This window comes from Semicossyphus pulcher, unplaced genomic scaffold, assembly GCF_022749685.1.
Source record: "Semicossyphus pulcher isolate SPU_LCO1_2020_fin unplaced genomic scaffold, fSemPul1.0.p SCAF_16, whole genome shotgun sequence".
NCBI lineage: Eukaryota > Metazoa > Chordata > Actinopteri > Labriformes > Labridae > Semicossyphus > Semicossyphus pulcher.
The window spans coordinates 13,788,911-13,806,984 of NW_027211670.1; the positions used below are offsets into that span (position 1 = coordinate 13,788,911).

At 40.1% G+C, this 18,074-nt stretch overlaps 2 protein-coding genes across 2 annotated transcripts; both read left to right on the top strand.

Annotated features, from left to right (window-relative positions):
- The first annotated feature begins 392 nt into the window (after nt 1–392).
- slc4a1b (solute carrier family 4 member 1b (Diego blood group)) lies at nt 393–11,668 on the top strand. The gene is made up of 18 exons (XM_069664188.1): nt 393–425; nt 1,641–1,686; nt 3,388–3,559; nt 3,776–3,911; nt 5,243–5,312; nt 5,816–5,858; nt 6,002–6,186; nt 6,722–6,932; nt 7,037–7,240; nt 7,694–7,842; nt 7,971–8,165; nt 8,258–8,506; nt 8,634–8,723; nt 8,977–9,143; nt 9,235–9,476; nt 9,594–9,763; nt 10,639–10,812; nt 10,959–11,668. Exons 3-18 carry the CDS (start codon nt 3,403–3,405, stop codon nt 11,037–11,039), a joined length of 2,523 nt encoding a protein of 840 aa, XP_069520289.1. The 5' UTR covers nt 393–425; nt 1,641–1,686; nt 3,388–3,402; the 3' UTR covers nt 11,040–11,668.
- A 630-nt stretch (nt 11,669–12,298) lies between these two features.
- On the top strand, nt 12,299–17,821 carry LOC138593776 (nucleolar transcription factor 1-A-like). The gene is made up of 16 exons (XM_069664865.1): nt 12,299–12,601; nt 12,728–12,903; nt 13,219–13,305; nt 13,398–13,553; nt 13,642–13,706; nt 13,794–13,872; nt 14,038–14,093; nt 14,336–14,477; nt 14,608–14,649; nt 14,732–14,791; nt 14,952–15,013; nt 15,105–15,294; nt 16,145–16,192; nt 16,281–16,352; nt 16,544–16,615; nt 16,695–17,821. The coding sequence occupies exons 1-16, from the start codon at nt 12,574–12,576 to the stop codon at nt 16,746–16,748; spliced, it is 1,389 nt and encodes a 462-aa protein (XP_069520966.1). The 5' UTR covers nt 12,299–12,573; the 3' UTR covers nt 16,749–17,821.
- The last annotated feature ends 253 nt before the right edge of the window (nt 17,822–18,074 follow it).

The window sequence follows — 18,074 nt, forward strand, 5'->3', positions numbered from 1 at the left end:
TTTGTTGTGCTCCAAACACAGACATTAAATGTGATAAGATGCTGGTTGGATAATGACACAGCGTGACTGGTTCTCTGCACATACCACGCCACTGTAGTTACTATCAATATTATGGGTGAGACCAGAACGCATCGCTGTTTTGGATAGAGAATTACAGAGTGCGTGTCTGTGTGTGTGTCTGTGTCTGTGCATTGGTCCCACCCATTATCAGGAAGCATGCACACACACACACACACACACACACACACACACACACACACACACACACACACACACACACACACACACACACACACACACACACACACACACACACACACACACACACACACACACACACACACACAGGCGGCTTTAAAGAGGAGGTGTTTATAAAGTCACGCTTTTTTGGCGCTCTGGGGTCACTTGTCACAGCTGACGGGGAGGTAAGTGTCACCTTTTCTGCTTCCGTTATATTTGTGCAATAAGACAAGTAAATCTGTAACTTTGTATCATGAAAAATAAAAGCATTTTTAAACTGGACGCTTACTGTTTTTGGTCAATTTTGCTGCAGAAGGATGATATTCAAAGATTTGTGCAGGAATGTTGGTTTAGTCTTTGACTTTTTTGTCCAAAAAATTAACAGGAAAGGCGACTAAAAAAGCATTGAAGCCTGCAGATTTAATCCATTAAAAATGTGCACGGACTAAAAGGGAATTTTAACTGCATTATAAAATGAATAGAGGAGGCTCCGAGCAAATCAAGTGATTAAAAACATCTTCACAACTACACAGCTGTTCCTGTTTGATATATTATACTGCATAAATGTGTAAATGGGTTGCTTAATATTAATTCTGCAACTTCAGGTGAGTTAAAGGATCTGAATTGTTTCTGATCAATTTAGAAAAACGGGAAAAAAATTTTGCAATGTCTGAATTTGCTGAGAATATTTTGCATGTGCCGTCACATTTTGTTAAAGGATGAAAATTAATAGTTTACTTCCTACGTGCAAATTAAGAACCACAGAAAATAAACCTTTTTTGCAAATTAGAAATATCTAAATATTTCTTCAAGTGACTAAGATGCATGAACATTGTTGCAGAAGCACACTGATAAGGAAGTCTCGATATAACATACAGACATCTGTAAATATATATTACATGCATCTCTGTGTGCACACTGCAATTACCTTAATGTATATTTATCAATTGAACATCTAAGAATGTGCAAACACACGGCTGGGCTGCAGCCGCGCTGTCTAGTCGGTCTAATCTGAATCTTCCACCCCGCTCCACAGCTGTGTTTTGAAAATAAATCATTCTGTTGTGACAGAAAACTTCACAGCTCTGGTCTTACCTGAGATCAAAAATTGGACACTTTAGAGACGTCTTACATAAGCTCACATTATCCTACAATTCATGATATTATTGCCAATTTAAAAATCTTATTTCATATTGTTTATATATGAATTTATTATTCACGAGGTGTTGGATTTTGGATTGTCTAAATCCACCTAAATTGCACAGATTTCAAACATATTTTTTTGAGAAAATAATTCAACCATGAAAAGTTGGACTTATTCATAGTTGGTATTATTAACTGTGTTGTGGAAAATAGGCCTCACTAGTATTATTTAACTGGGTCATAATGGTCTGTTTCAGCTGCCTGGAACATCAACACCATCATCAACCCCAGTGCAGAGTGCAGGTAAGGGGCAGACACGCACACAAACACACACACACATACATACACAGTGTATCCAGGCCAGGCACACGACATGTATTGACAGTCCAAACATGTCCAGGACGAGCAGTCACTCATGTCCACACCGGAAACTAGCAGTGGCCCAGATCGGGGGACAGCCAGCATGTTTACTTATAGACACAAAGTCTCACCTGGACGTGAGATTTGCACAGTAGCCTGATCTCTATCCACACGGGAGCTGTCAAGAACAAGACAGAAACAACAGAGGCTTAATGTGAGGCTGCTGCCGCGGTGGAAAACAACACCCAAAATATCATCTGTGTTTTTGTCATTTAGTGAAGCATGAATTTGATCTTATCTGAGAAGGGGATATTTGTCACAGGAGCCATAAGGCATGCAAATCGTAGGCTTGACCTGCAACCCTTACAAGCACCTCCAAACACTTGCTCTTGAGGGCCTGTTACTTCACCGCTAGATGCCACTAAATCCTACATACTTTTTTATTTCAAATTTTAAAATCATTTACACACGGACTCTTCTCTTGATATTTTGCAGTTAAACCTCTAAAGTAAAATTAGTCCCAGATACTGACAAACATTACAGCATGTCCAGTAAGAACACAATAAGACTCCTTCACTAGTTGCTGTTTAATAAACTGAGACAAAGTTAGTCTTCTCTTTACATTTCAAATGTTAGATATGTGTGGTTTCTACAGAGGAAATGCCACTTGCAATTTGCATTAAATTGTATGAATATCTCCAATTAACTAAAAGGAAGTGACTTAGTTCATCACAACAGCTAACAAACACATTTAGCTGCCTGTATTGTAATAATTAGCTAAGGCTTAATTAAGCTAAGACTTTGTTAGCATAGGAGCTATTAAAAACAAAACACGTCTGGTAAAAAGAACAAAGTTAAACACTAATAAACAATATATGAGCAAGTGACTCACATTAAGCTGTATGCAGAGACAAAACTCTTAAAATAAGAGTTGGTTAGACGAGGAATAACAGCAGAAACACGCAGGTGCACAAGAGCAAAACACTACATGAAAGCCCCAGGGAGGTCTAATTAGGTGCCCGTAATTATGCCTAAATATAAATGTCCAGTAAGGGGCGCTGTGCTGTGCCTAAACATAATTACAGTCATACGAAGAAAATAGCTGGCATTTTAAACAGTTTGTTTCTAATTCTTTTAGGATATTTTACATATATTTTTGAGGTATTTTTTCATTTAGGTTTGTTGTTTTAACTTTAAAACACAATTTCTTTTATCCTAATCATCATTATTATACACAAGCAGATTTATCTTATTTAAAATCTGATAATTCGAATATTAATAAATGGTTTGGACTTTGTACAGACAACTTAAATGGTCTGCTTTTTGCTGCATTGAGACATCGTTTTCATACAACATTCCCTCCTTGTGTTTCCCTTGAGCTGAAGTGGAGGGATATTAAGAAAAAAAGTGGAAGTTATTGCCAGAATCTTTGCTTTAACCCTCAAATAACTTTAATTAACTTGATAATAAAATAATTTCAACTCAGAATTTCCATTTACCTCCAATTCAGGTCAGAAAGAGACAAAATACTCTGAGATTTGCTTACAGGGACACTCACTAGCATGCAGGGAGTGACATGAGAAATCACAGGTATTCACTCTATGTCTATATAAGCGAGTGTCTACCTGTTTTCTCTGCCTTCAGAGGTAGGTGGTGATAATGAAGGACCAGAAGCAGGAGACCTACTGGCAGGAGACGGGCCGATGGGGAGGCTACGAGGAGAGCTTCGACCCTCAGGCTGGTGTGTGGGCCTCCTCGCAGGTCTCCTACCTCACCTTCAAGAGCCTCATCCAGCTGCGACGCACCATGAATACAGGTCAGGGAGGAAAACAGGGAAGGAAAACAGGAGCCTTTGTTATTTTAATATCAATACATCTATCTATGGAAAGTAACGTTTAAGTACATTAACACAACTAGGCTAATGAACTTTTGAGGTAGGCCTACTTTAGTTGAGTGTTTTCAGCTAGTGTTAGACTGTATTACTCCTCTTAATGATCATCCCTTAATATTTTGAACATTTTCTTTTGTCAAGGAGTGACTATTTTTGACTGTGAGGAGCGGACCCTGGCCAGCATCGCAGAGAAGATGGTCACTGAGATGGTCAACAAGAAGGAGATCAGACCAGGAGACCGAGAAGGAGTGCTGAACTCTCTGCTCCAAAACCGCAGGTATGTTCAAAGACAAAACACAACAGTGACTCAAACATAAATGACTTAGATCAGGTAAGCCATCACTGAGTATTAAAGTTTTGTTTAACAACGGAGAAATCTAAAGGAAAAGTTCAGTGTAATTTTAGATCAGGGACTGCTGAGCTTTGAAGTTGTTGTTATGGTTACATTTAGGTTAAGATTTCCCCTGAAAATTAGTACAGCTACTTTTTAAGAAATCTATACCAAAACATAATAAAAAAGGGAATAAATTTACATTCTGGTAAATATTACCAGCAGGTTAGCTTAGCGTAGCTTGGCATTGAGACTTGTTAGTGAAAACAGCTAACCTGGCTCTTCAAGAATTAATTCCCTCCCAGTAAACATGACAACATTTCCCCCAACAAAACAATGTTTTTTAATGTTTTTGTACAGTTTAAATAACTATAATAGGTGACAACATGTGAACTTGGAGCCGCCAGTAAGCTACTTAAAGTGGTAATCTCAAAGATCTCAGTTTCGTTCTCTTTGGCGGCACCTATGGCGATAAACGGTAATTGCGGGAGCACACTTCCCAGATATCCAGACAGTGTTGCATGTGTGACATTCACAGTTCCCTCCGGTTGTAACTCTTGATTTTCCTGGCTGACGGTCACTTTCCCTTTTAGACCATTTGCCTTTATCTGAGCGTCAAATTTGTTTCTTTTTCTTTGGATTTGCACTAATTTTTGAAGTTGTATCTGTAGTCATCGATCTTTTCTGTTTTCTGTTTACTTGCAACACTTGCAGAGACCAGAAAAGCAGCAGATTAGCTCCGCCTACCCTCTCTGGCAGACCAACCACAGCTGGGTGATGGAAAACGCGTCACTAACTGGTCGCCACTTGTGATTTTTCCGCGAATGTCGTCACAGACACACAGTCCATAAAAATACTATATACTACAAATGCAAAGGCTTTCATCAGTGGGCCATAGGCTAAATCACCATTGTGTTACCTCATTCGGCGATAGATAGTGACTTAACAGACATTTATTTAAATTAAAAGAGATTATCACTTTAAATGCTTTTGTGATAGTTGAATGCTATTGGGGGTTAGCCGTTAGCTCGTCCCAGCTAGTCAGAACTGCATAGATTTGCATAAAAACAGTTGTTTTCACAAAAGAGTAAACAAACGAGACGTTAGCTTTAGAAATGCTAGTAGCAGTATTTGTTATCTTGCTACCTATTTGCCCTTGTTTCCAGTCTTTATGCTATGCTATACTTAGCTAAGCTAAGCTAAGCTAAGTCCGACATAAAAACATCTTCAGTCCGACATAAAAATAGCCAACAACACGTGATGTTTTCTCCCTCCAGCCAATCAGACCCGGAGAGCCAGGCTCTGACTGACGGGGTGGACCTGCAGAAGTTTTCAGTCAAGGAAAGGGTAAGATCTCCCACTGATGAGATCAACAATATGAATGTGTCATCAATGATAACATGAACTGATATCATGACAATGGTGAGACGTTGGCAGTGATCCTAAAGGTGAAAGTGGCTCCTGGAGTCAAACCACTTAGAAAGTCACTCAGAGGAGAAAAGATTCAGAGGATCCTGGACTGGATTTCTTTTTAGTAACTACTACTTTTGGATGTCTTCCTCTGATACACATTAGCTCAGTTTCTTGGATAAAAGTCCAATCTTTTACATTTCTGCACTTGAGCTCAGTGGATCTTATTAAGCTTTTAGGGCTGACACAAATCTTTACACGTTTGTTCCTTTTGGAAATGTTTGGTAAAGGTAAGTATATGAACACAGCTTTTTATTTCCTGGAAATTCAATATGCAAATTCATTCATTTGATTTGAAAGGATAATTTACACCTATGTGTGTCATTGTCTCAAGTTGAGCTTTGTTTTTAAAATGTCAGCTCATTCTGTTTGTCCTCCAGAGGGATGAGTCTGACCGTGTTGAGGCCTCCATGGTGCTAGTAGGTATGCTGGTGTTTGCATTGATTTCATCCAGGATTCGGAGTCCATATTGTGTGTGTGTTTATTGAGTTGATGAGTGTTTGTATGCTCATTTTTATTTGTATATTTGTGTTATAATATACAGTAATTCTATGTCTTTGGATCAGGAGCATTAGACTTTCTGGAGAGGCCCTCCGTTGTGTTTGTGCGTCTGAAAGAGGCAGCGGTGCTGGACTCTGCCTTGGAGGCCCCAGTACCCGTACGCTTTGTGTTTGTCCTCGTTGGCCCCAATAAGACTGACATGGACTACCATGAGACTGGCCGTGCCATGGCAGCACTGATGGCTGATAAAGTGAGTAAGCTGTAGGGATGTACCAGAATCGGAATAAGGTTTTCAGAAGGCACAAATAATGCAACTGTAACAGACATTTGTTTTATCCAAACTTGCTGATGAGATGCTTAAAGGTATAGAAATCACATTACCAATGTACTTTAGGTTATAAAATACAACATTTTCCTGATTTAACTTGACCTCTGTAATACAGTAATCCATGCCCACTCCTGGTGTTCTATCTTAACACAGATACAGAAGCAGATCATTTTGTTGGTTTAACAGATTAGGCTGTAGATACAGATAATGGCGTCTCTGTAGCCCTTTAGCTAGAGAGATTCAAGTTCTACATCAGTATGCTAGACATTCACTTAGCTCATAATTAAGTTCAGACACTGCCTGTAGCATTCCAGATATATTGTTGCACAAGACTTCTCAAAATGTCTATATTGGGATATGTATTGCCACTCTGCACCAAAGTTATAGATTGTATAAATTGAGTATGAATGCCCTGCAATCTGCATTTATATCATCCTCTTGACTATTGCCGTCTCAGGTGTTCAACCAGGCAGCGTTACAGGCAAAGACCGCCCGAGAGCTTACAGATGCTGTGGGCGACTTCATGGACTGCAGCATCGTCATCCCACCAACCGAGATCCAGAACGAAGCCATGCTCTCCTCCATTATCCGGTTTCAGAAGAAACTGCTGCAGGACAGACTGAAGTCCTCTGAACCATCAGTCCGCCTGGACTCCAAGCCTCGCAAGGGTTAAAACTCTGTGTTTTATTCAACACGCATGAACAAACCAATTGTTAGCTTGAACTGTTTTCTATTACCATTTAAATTCTCACATTAAAATGTCTTCCAACAGTTTCCATCTCTACCGGGCCTCCTTCTGAAGACCCCCTCTCACGTACTGGTCGACCGTTTGGTGGGATGATGAAAGACATAAAGAGGCGCTACCAGTATTACAAGAGTGACATTACAGATGCGCTTAATGCCCAGGTCCTCGCTGCCATCATTTTTATCTACTTCGCCGCCCTGTCTCCCGCGATCACCTTTGGAGGACTGCTGGGTACGGGTCCATATTTGTATGAGACCACAAAATATAGTATATAAGGAGTGGGTGTAGCCTACGTGTTTGAAAGGTGGAACCAATGCTGAAATGCCTTTAACCTGCATTCTTTCTAATGGACAGCAGGGGGCAACTGCACTGGTTCCAGTTGAATAGAAGTCTATGAGAAAGTTATTTACTTTGAAGAAGATTGCCATCCTGGCGAGCTTGTCAATCGTGATGTAGGTTTAGCAATGTGTATCCACGACCTCACCCAAATATGGTCACTTCTTGCTCCAGAAAGATGGCAACAGCCAAAGAACCAAACTCAAGACTTCAGTGCAGTTGTTTACAAACCAATGGTTGACATCTGAGTGGCTTAGTCATCTTCTTATATACAGTCTTTGTATGAGCATGGTATTGCTGTTGTATTCAATAGATCTTATAAGAACACTGCCATCTCTGCCTCTACAGCTGATAAGGTGGAGAACATGATGGGCGTTCCAGAGCTCCTCATCTCCACCAGTATTCAGGGAATCATCTTCTGCTTCGTTGCTGCTCAGCCCGTCCTGGTCATCGGTTTCTCTGGTCCACTGTTGGTGTTTGAAGAGGCCTTCTTTGCTGTAAGTTATAACACTGAACCATATTCACTTACAGCTGAACTGTAGAGTTTTTATGGTCATGCATCCCATACCAAAGTTGATGTTGGTTATTGTGAGCGTTCAACTCATTTCCAGTTTTGTTCATTCAGTTCTGCAAGTCCCAGGGCATTGAGTATATTGTTGGGAGAGTGTGGGTTGGAGTGTGGCTGGTGATCATTGTGGTGGTCATCGTGGCCTTCGAGGGAAGCTTCCTTGTGCGTTTCATCTCCCGCTTCACCCAGGAAATCTTCTCCATCCTCATCTCCCTCATCTTCATTTACGAAACCTTTGCCAAGCTGGCACGGGTAAAACCATCTTCATCCATTAACCACCTTCGATTTTTCCAAATATAATTGGAGACCAATTTTTCAACCACTCTCTCCTGACTTCTCTTCAGATCTTCAAGGCCCATCCGCTAATCCGGAATTACGATCATCTAAATTCAACTATAGAAAATCCTTGGCACCCAAGAGTGGAAGAGACGGTCACGTATGACAATGCTACCGGCAACACAACTATTATTATCAACACGATTAAGCCACCTTACCCCAACACAGCCCTGCTCTCCATGTGCCTCATGTTAGGCTGCTTCTTCATCGCTTACTTTCTGCGGCAGTTCAAGAACGGCACTTTCCTTCCTGGAAAGGTGAGACAGTTGTTGAGTCTCCAGGCCATGTACAAGTTGCTTCAGTTCCTACAAGTTTTTAATGATTTGATGGAATTATAAACACTGTAGATGTTAATATTTGTGGTTTCTGATCTGTGCTTACCAGGTGAGACGTTTGATTGGTGACTTCGGTGTGCCTATCTCCATTTTCCTCATGGTTATTGTGGACTACAACATTGACGATACCTACACGCAGGTTGGCCCATGAGTCTTAGCTACTAGACCCACTTAATGTGCCAAATATATGCATAACACACCCGAAATTTTAAAGGATGAGTTCCCATTTGTTCAAGTCTGTCTTAGTAGCAATAACTAGTCAGGTGTCCATACATACAATGAAACAGGTTTTGCTTTGCCATTAATCGTTCCTCCTGTTTATGTGGTCCATTGAAAGATCCCGAATGTCCCCAGTCTATGTAATCTGCAGCAATATACTCTTGTCTTTGCAGAAATTGGTGGTTCCCAAAGGTCTGATGGTGTCCAATCCAGCCAAAAGAGGCTGGCTCATCAACCCCTTTGGCGAGCACCAGCCGTTCCCTGTGTGGGTGATGATTGCATGCTGTGTCCCAGCCATGCTCGTCTTCATCCTGATCTTCCTGGAGTCTCAGATCACAACGTAAATCCTCAAATCTCAGGTTATGAACCTTGGAAAGCATTTAATCTCAGGCTTTAACCAAACTTGATTGATATGTTTCATCTGTCAACAGTCTGATTGTGAGCAAACCAGAGAGGAAGATGGTCAAAGGCTCTGGGTTCCACTTTGACTTGCTGGTTTTAGTCGGCATGGGAGGACTCGGTGCAATATTTGGTGTGCCGTGGCTCAGTGCTGCCACTGTGCGATCCGTCACCCATGCTAACGCCCTCACCGTCATGAGCAAAGGACCAAAACCTGTAATAGAGAAGGTGATGGAGCAGCGGATCAGTGGCATCGTGGTGGCATTGCTGGTTGGTAGGTGCTGTCTCCTCATCCAGTCTTAATATCTTTGCCTTGACTTCTTAGCAATCCACAGCTCTATCAATGAAACACAGTGAACTATCATTTATCAAAGTGTCTTTTTGTGTCGAGGTCTGTCCATTCTGATGGAGCCGATCCTAAAGATGATTCCCATGTCGGCCTTGTTCGGGATCTTTCTCTACATGGGAGTTACATCACTCAACGGCATCCAGCTGTGGGATCGAATGCTGCTGCTGCTCATCCCTAAGAAATACCACCCTGATGAACCCTACGCCACCAAAGTAAGAGTCTCATGAAAACACGAAAAGAAACATAATGGCACCTGACATTTTGAACGTTGGCTGTTTTGTGATATAAATTAGGTCTTACGCCTATACTTGTGGAGCATTCAGGGGCTGTTGCTACTTAATTTAAAGCAGTTGTCTACAAGGGCAAACGCACTACAGTGGCCCAAAAGATTTCAAAAGCCAATTACAAAAATCCAAAAATACTCTAGTAACAGAAAGTGCTACATATTAAAAAACATGCTACAGAAAGCCTTAACGATTCAAAGTCAGAGACACACCAGCCCAGAAACAAATCTCTCTTGTGTATCTCTAAGGAAAGCGCCAAGTGGAGCATCTTGGCATTCCACCCGAGAAAGATAGGAAGACCAGGCACCACATTTAATGAATTTACTGTCTAACCGACTACAAATGAGAGGCAAGAATTATGTTAGGAAACAATAGATGCTAGCAGAGTGTTTCTGGGGGAAGGGCCTCACTGACCACAGTGCAAAAAAGTCCTACGCTAGTTAGCTTAGTTAGCGGTGCAGCTAACGGTACAATCTGGGAGCTCTGTGTTGTCTTTACAGTTGCTGATCATAGGAGCAATGAAATGAAGGTAAATTATCAATTCCCTGTATTTATACGATTGGCAAACATAGCATTTAGCAGTACGTATTGTAACTGCAGTTGAGCTTGACAAAAAGTGTGACATGAAAGGAAAAATAAGTTTAATAGCTCAGTTCGTCTTATTAAATCATTTTGTACTGTTGTAGCCTGTTTCCCATATTATGCCATTTCTGTTGACAGCCTCTAAAACACTTTAGAAGCCAAAAAATATCCACGTGTCCAGTCATTGCTATCTCACTCATACTTGTACATGTCTGCTACAGGTGAGCACAGGACGAATGCACTTGTTCACGGCCATCCAGATAGTGTGCCTTGCTCTTTTGTGGATTGTGAAGTCCAGTCCGGTGTCCCTCGCACTTCCCTTCATACTCATCCTCACCATCCCCCTGCGCATGTGTATGACAGGCCGTTTCTTCACTGAACTGGAGATGAAATGTGTAAGTGCTTGCCTCTTGTTATCACAATAAACTCATGGAGATGTAAGCAGAACTTATACATATGAATGTATGGATTGCTGAGCCTGTATAATTATGTTTATGTGTGTGTGGGTGTAAAGTATTGGTGTTCTTTCTGTGTTCTTAAGTTGGATGCCGACGACGCCAAAGTGACATTTGAGGAGGAGCCGGGGCAGGACGTATACTGTGAATCTCAGATGCCATTGTAGATTTCTTCTATGACAGCTGCCATAAACATTTTATTTTAACAAAGATATTTATTTTCTATGTGGCTCAAAAGAAAATGTCATCCACTAATGTGCACAAACATGTTTTAAGAGTTTTTCATGCAAAATGCAGATATACATTCTAGCTTTATAGATTCAATATGGATAACATTCATATCTTATCACACGTACATTCCTGAAGACTTATGAACCATCACTCAGGTAAATTATTTGCATTATATTGTTTTGTTTCTAAAACCTTTGCCTTACACACTACTGAAGCCAGGAATATTCATGTGATATACCAAAAAGAAAGATAATGCAAATGCTTTTTGAGTCATTCCAGATGAAAATTTATTTAAAAAATGGACCTATTGAATGAAAAGTGAAGAAAAATGTCATGCTTAAATGCCAAAGAAGTTTGTTTTTCATTAAAACATTGAATGTAATGATGTAACATGTGCCACTTAAGTTATTGCTGTACTGTAATGAGATATTTAAGCAGGATTGATCAAACGTGTAACACGGGAGCAAAAGCACAACACCACAATACAGGAAGAGAAAATGTGTGTGTAGGTAAATTTAAACTGTTGTTTATGTTGTTGTTTCCCTATAAATAATAAAACTACCTCCCAAAAGACCTCTCAGTTTACTTAATTGGAAATGGTTGGCTTTTAATTACAGCTTAAGAAAGCAAAGACTATTGACTTTCTCTGACGATCCTTTTCTGATCCTTTCTCCAAGATATGGATCATTAATTACTTTTCATTTTGGAACCATACATTTACAAACAATATGCCTGGGACACCTGACACTTTGGGTACTCTCAAATCAAATCATAATTTTTTTTATATTTTGCCCTTTATTCCTTGAAAAGTTCCTTTTCAATCACCCAACATCAACTTCATATCCCTGAAGCCATTTTCCTGCCGTGAGTGAAAACAATGTTGGTCACTCGGATATAGATTTTGGCATCATACTGACACTTTACTTTACAAAAAACTATGATATATTATTATGTAAAATGTATTTTGTCTTTAACTTCTCACTATTACGATTAATTGGAGCCATAATTCAACGCCCTTCGGCTCAATAGGTGGCGCCTTACAACGCTGGTCTACGAGGCTCATAAAAACAAAGAAAAAGCAGAAGAAGAAGAAGTGAAAGCTCATTGGTTGTTTTCTGGCTCTTATGTATGACGCTGTTCTTTCTTCGTTTCTGATTGGTTACTGTCTCAAAAAAGACCCGCCTACTAGACGAAAACGCGCTCTTCATGTTGTATGCTAAAAACAAAAGTGATATACGTGTTTCTCTTGAGTTCTACTTGGTGTTTTGGTTCCGCTTTTGAACATAACTTGAATTACAACAATAAGATAAATATACCGTTATGTTAAATATCGATAGCCCTTTTTTATATCCTTGGTAACTAATTTAACCTGATAGGTTAGCTTACTAGCTCATGTGCAGCTCGCGTGGGTCTGCCCAGTTTGCTTCCAGTGAACAACACCTTTTCCAGGAAACACCTTTTATCTGAAACATGAGCATAATTCAGAGCGATGAATCAGGTAGGTACAACTTAAAAAATCAAATCTGGTATGAAACATATTCTAAAATGTATTTATTATCATTGCAAGAGAACACGAGGCTTGTTTGTGGTACTTTCACTAACTCTAACGATGCTATGACTACAGAGTGGACCAAGGCAAACATCCAGAAGCTTCTGGCTGCATTGAAAACCGGAATCGAAGAACATGAGAGATTTGCTGTTTACACTAAAGGACTGAAAGCTGTGGACTGGAATAAGGTGGCTTTCCCCCCTTTTTCACCTGAGGCATGCCAAGAAAAGTGGACAGAAATTTTGCACAAAGTAAGTCACAGTTTAACTCTTAACTTTCAGCTAAGAAGAACAATTTCACTACAAGGTTAACACAATATAAACTTTCCCATAGGTGCCCAGAATGTAGATCTTAATCTAAGGAAGCGGGTCACGCTACCACCAGTGCTTTCTGATTATTTAAAAACCAATGTGTATGGAAGTTTGGTTGGTTAATTAAAAGATGGCTAGTTTGAATAAGGTCCTTGGAAATACAAGGATCTTCAATTTAAAGTTTCAGAATATTCTTTAAAGGCACTGTCATAAAGATTGTTACTTTAATAGCATATCCTTGTTTATCCTGCTTAGATGCCCAAGATTCGTACCCTCACAGAGATCATCGTTGAAGCTGAAGATGTCATTTCTAATCCTGTGAAGAAATCAAGGTGCAACAAGGTAAGCACTCACCTGCACTCCAGATAGAGACAGTTACAAAGGTTTCCAGCTAGAGCTGTGTGTTTGAATTCTGCGGATAATTCTTCCTGCAGATCCTTCCAGACTTCCCCAAGAGACCCTGTCCTCCAAATGCCATCTTTTACGAGGAGAAATGTGCCAAGTATCGTGAGAAGCACCCGCAGATGAAAAGTCAAAAGATGTTGAGGGTCCTAAATAAGAAGTATCAAAAGCTCCCAGATGAACAGAAGGTACAGTCAGGGAGATGCTGCTTCCTAAATCGCACTTCTTCTCCTCATTGTTTATCATTTTTAAATGATAAATTACTGACTTTTCCAGGCTCAGTATGAGGAGAAACACCAGCTTGCGACTGAAGAATACCAGAGAAAAATGCAGGCGTTCAGGTAATAAATGACCGTGTGTATATATACACTTATTTAACCTGTGCTGTTGTGCAAATTCAGTGTCAAACTTTTGTTTTTTCTTTTCAGGAAAAAAAATCATATGTGTCCCCTTACAAAGAGCAGCCCCAAGCCGAAAAGGAGGAGGGTCTCTGAAGGTGTCTCAGATGTAAGTGACATATCAGTTAGTGCAGTCATTAACCGCAGTGTGTTGTTTGGATGGTAAGCATTGTGTGTTCTTTCCCCCCAATAAAACAGTACAGTTCATATTATTTGCAATCACAAAAGTCCAGACTATATGTCTTTAAATCTGTGTGTGTGACCTCTCTTGCAGAAGCAGGGTGAAGAGCCTTCTGAGTATGAAGATGGTCTGCCTCACAAGCCGCCTTTGTAAGTCACACACACACACACACACACACACATACACACACACACACACACACACACACACACACACACACACACACACACGGTTTACCTGCATGTTTAATTGGAATGAAGTGCAAGTCATTCCCACCCAGTTCAAGTGGGCAGTGAACTTCTGGTTACGTGTTATCTTTGGGTGAATGAATTAATCCATTTGCAGCTATTTGTAACTTCACCGTCATCTGATGTCATGTTTGTATCTTTAGCAATGGCTATAATCTGTTCTGCAAAGAGCAACTCACATCCACTCCTGGTGACCCGAGAAAGAACTTTGTGCAAATGTCGGCCCAACGATGGCGAGATTTAACTGCGAGCCAGAGGGACGAGTACAGCAAACGCTGCATAGAGGTATGAACTCATAAAAACCGTTCCATACTGACAGCTCTGTGAGAAATACCTGCTGTTCTGTGCTGTACCACGAATAATGCTCCAGCAAAAATGTGTCTAATCTGAATGAAAACTTTGCTTTTTCCTTCAGCTGAAGGAGGAGTACTCATGCAAGCTGCTTGAATATCTCAGGGTAAGTCGTTTAAAAGATTAATGTTGCAGCATTGAGCCGAGGCTGACAGAGTTTGTGTGACGATTGTGTTTATATTCCTCAGATTTTAGATGTGGAGGAGCAGGACCGGATCCTCAAAAAGCACGGCATCAAAAGACCGAAGGTAAGAAGTTACAGATCCCACTGTTCTTTCTCTTTTTCTATTTTACTGTTTGATATTAACACGTTTATGATCAGTGCTAGATTTTTTGGGCTAATATCAGCTTCAAAGTACATTAGATTGATATTGTATTTGTTAAATAATTTATGTCATTAATTTGCAGGAGTTTAGAAGAGAAACGAAGCATGTTAAGACGTTCCCCGGCGAGCCCAAGATGCCGTCTCAGTAAGAAAATACAAAGACTAATCCAAACTTTCAACACATCTGATCCTCTCTTGTCTCACATACTTCTGATTTGATTTTTCTTTCCTCGCAGATCTGGTAATGTGATTTTCTTTAAAGATCAAATGGAACTTCTTAAGGGGGGCTCAACCAACTCAAAGGATCGCTTCAGCAAGATCAACCAAATGTGGAAGGACCTCTCTCAAAAGGAAAAGGATCGGTACACAGAGAAAGCCCGGGGAAAAGTCAGAAAATACTCCAAGGAGCTGCAGCAGTGGTTTAAGGTAACGTTAAAGGACCGACATGTAACATTGACAGCTGGCGTCTAAAAAGGGTACTGCAGTCCAAGTTCAAAATATTGGAGAGTGTTGTCTCCCCCCACCCCCTCCTCCCCAGATTCGAATGTTAGCCTTTCCTGCTTCAGCGCTCCGACCTCGGTCGGAAAGCACAGGGGAGACCTATCGGTCTGCCCTAGGGCCGAAGCTGCCGCTATCTTCGGGGCTAACTCCCGTCACTTTACACACACAGCAGCGAGCAGGAAGCGAGACACGGGAGCACGGCTTCAGTCTATTATTACACACACAGCCTTACTGTACAGTCGTTCTGTGATAACACTCTCCTCTGATCCGCTTCGATCCCCGTTCACTCTTTTAACTCATGTGCACACACTCACTCCCTGTGTCTCTCACTCACTTGCTCCACCACCGGCACTTACGCACTCAACTTTTCCAAAACAGAGCTACGCATCTAGTACAACACGAAGCTCACGCGGGTTACCAGGTTGAGGACACTGAACCTACTCGAGCGTAAGACGTGCGCTTTGACAATGACGAGCAACGAGTCCTGGGCGGCAATTTGTTTCATATCTGGCAACCCGGAGTGACAAATGGGCAGTGGGCTGTATTGCGCCGTCCAAAACACATACAGACGTTTTGCACCGGAATGGAAATTTCAGGAGAACATACTGGCTGCAGCGTTGCCTAGCATGTTTCCTTAATCTCTGATGACATATTATGGCCATTTTATGGTATTTTCCAGTAAATATATGACATATTGTTGCTTTAGTGTTTTCTTTGAATCTAGAAACCCAAAACTGGAAGTTCCTTTTAATTTTTTACCTTTTATATTCTTCAGAAATTGACGCCAGCAGAGCAGCAGGACTATCTGCTACATAACACCACAGTAAGAGCTTAAAATAAACAAACACTTAGTTTCTTCCTTTGTTTGTTTTTTGTCCTAATCATAACTAATAATATACTTACCTTTGCAGAAAGGTCGATTCCTTAATGCTAAGGAAATTGAAGTTGAAGGAAGATCAAGAAATGACTCGTACAGACCATCAGTAAGTCACATTCACCAAAGCTCTCCGATGTTACAGGCTACTTTATTGTACTGTTTCAAATTCATTAGATTTATGCTAGTTATGATTAAGTCAATGTAAAATCATTTAGCTCATAGATTCGGTTATTAGTGTTAATAATTTGGAATATTGATTAAGGGTTATTTTCAGTCCATTTTTGCTGTTTGTCACAGGATTCAGAAGATGAAAACATGGAGAGCAGCAGCAGTGAAGAAGAAGAAGAGGAAAATATGAACTCTAGAGAGGTTTGAATTACATTTTTTTTGCACATTTAATTCGCAACTGTGCATGCAGGTGTTGTAAATATCAACTGTTGGTCCACAGGGTGAGGAGTACGAGGGAGATGGAGGGGATGACATCATGTTTGAGATGTTTTAGATGGTGATGAGATGGATGGGAGAGGCGCCACTCACACGTCAACTTCAGAGCTGGATTCTGGATTTAAGTTGATGGACGATCGTTTCACTGGCTGGCTTTAATGCCACATTTTATGGCAGCCATGTTGGCAGGAAGGATGTCACCACCAGTACTCCAATGCATTGTGCCTCAACAGAGGCTGGATTGTAAAGTGCCCTACGACCCGAGCCCCAGGTTAGCTACTATGTGGATATTCGTTTGGGACTATGCACAACTAAAGCACAAAATTATCCGAAAGCCAGAGAAAACCTCTGACATTTTTATTTCTGACAGGATAAGCAATCATTACTTTCTTCAAAATCTGCTTCAAACACCACTTATTTTGTAATATTGTGCTTTTATGCCGGTGGCCCCTAATTATTTTGTTCAAATTGGAACACAGCTAATGGTCTATTTAATAATCTGTTACTGGAAAACTGTTCACATCACTATGTAGAATATATAAAGTCATCATTTTATAGCTGTTTTGATTTATCCTACTGTTAAAGAAGGACGGCATGTATGAAGTTGGAGAAGACGCCACGGCTAGATTTTACAGTTAGCAACGACTCAGATTGTCAAATTTTAGATGTAAAAAAATCCATAGTTATTAATGTATATTGGGGGGAAAAGTGGCGTATGGGTTTGCCAGCTGTTTTTATTTTGTTGGAGTGAAAAAAACTTCTTATGAACGACTGCCTTTTTTCTTTTCTTTTTTATTGCCATGAACTGTTGTACAGTTGGATGTATGCAAATCACGAAAACAAGTGACCATGTAATAAACAGGTTGTATGATGATGTAATTGATCCTCTGTTGTCTACAGTAACATTCAAATTACAGAGCTCAAAAAAGAGCATTTAGTAAATAATGATTTGTAATACAGCTGCAACACTTAGTTGTCAGTTATGGAATTTATGAAAATCTATTTTTATAATTGATTATCGCTTTTGGGTAATTAAAAAAAAGGGAAAATTCTTGTATTCTGGCTTCTTAACTGTGAAAATTATCTTTATGTTTTAACTCCTCAATAGGGTAAACTTGATATATTTTGGTTATGAATAAAACAAAACGGGGAACACTGTTGAACACGTTTCACTATTGTCTGATATTTTATTGACTAAACGAAAATGTATGGAAGCCCGTTTCGCCACTTGGATTAATAAAAGGTCCTGTAAGTCATTATATTGAGATATTTCCTCAATATATTGACTTAGTATCTCAAAAAAATGACTTAGTAACTCAATATTTTGACTTATCTCAAAATAATGACTTAGTATCTTAACATTTTATTTAGTATCTCAATATAA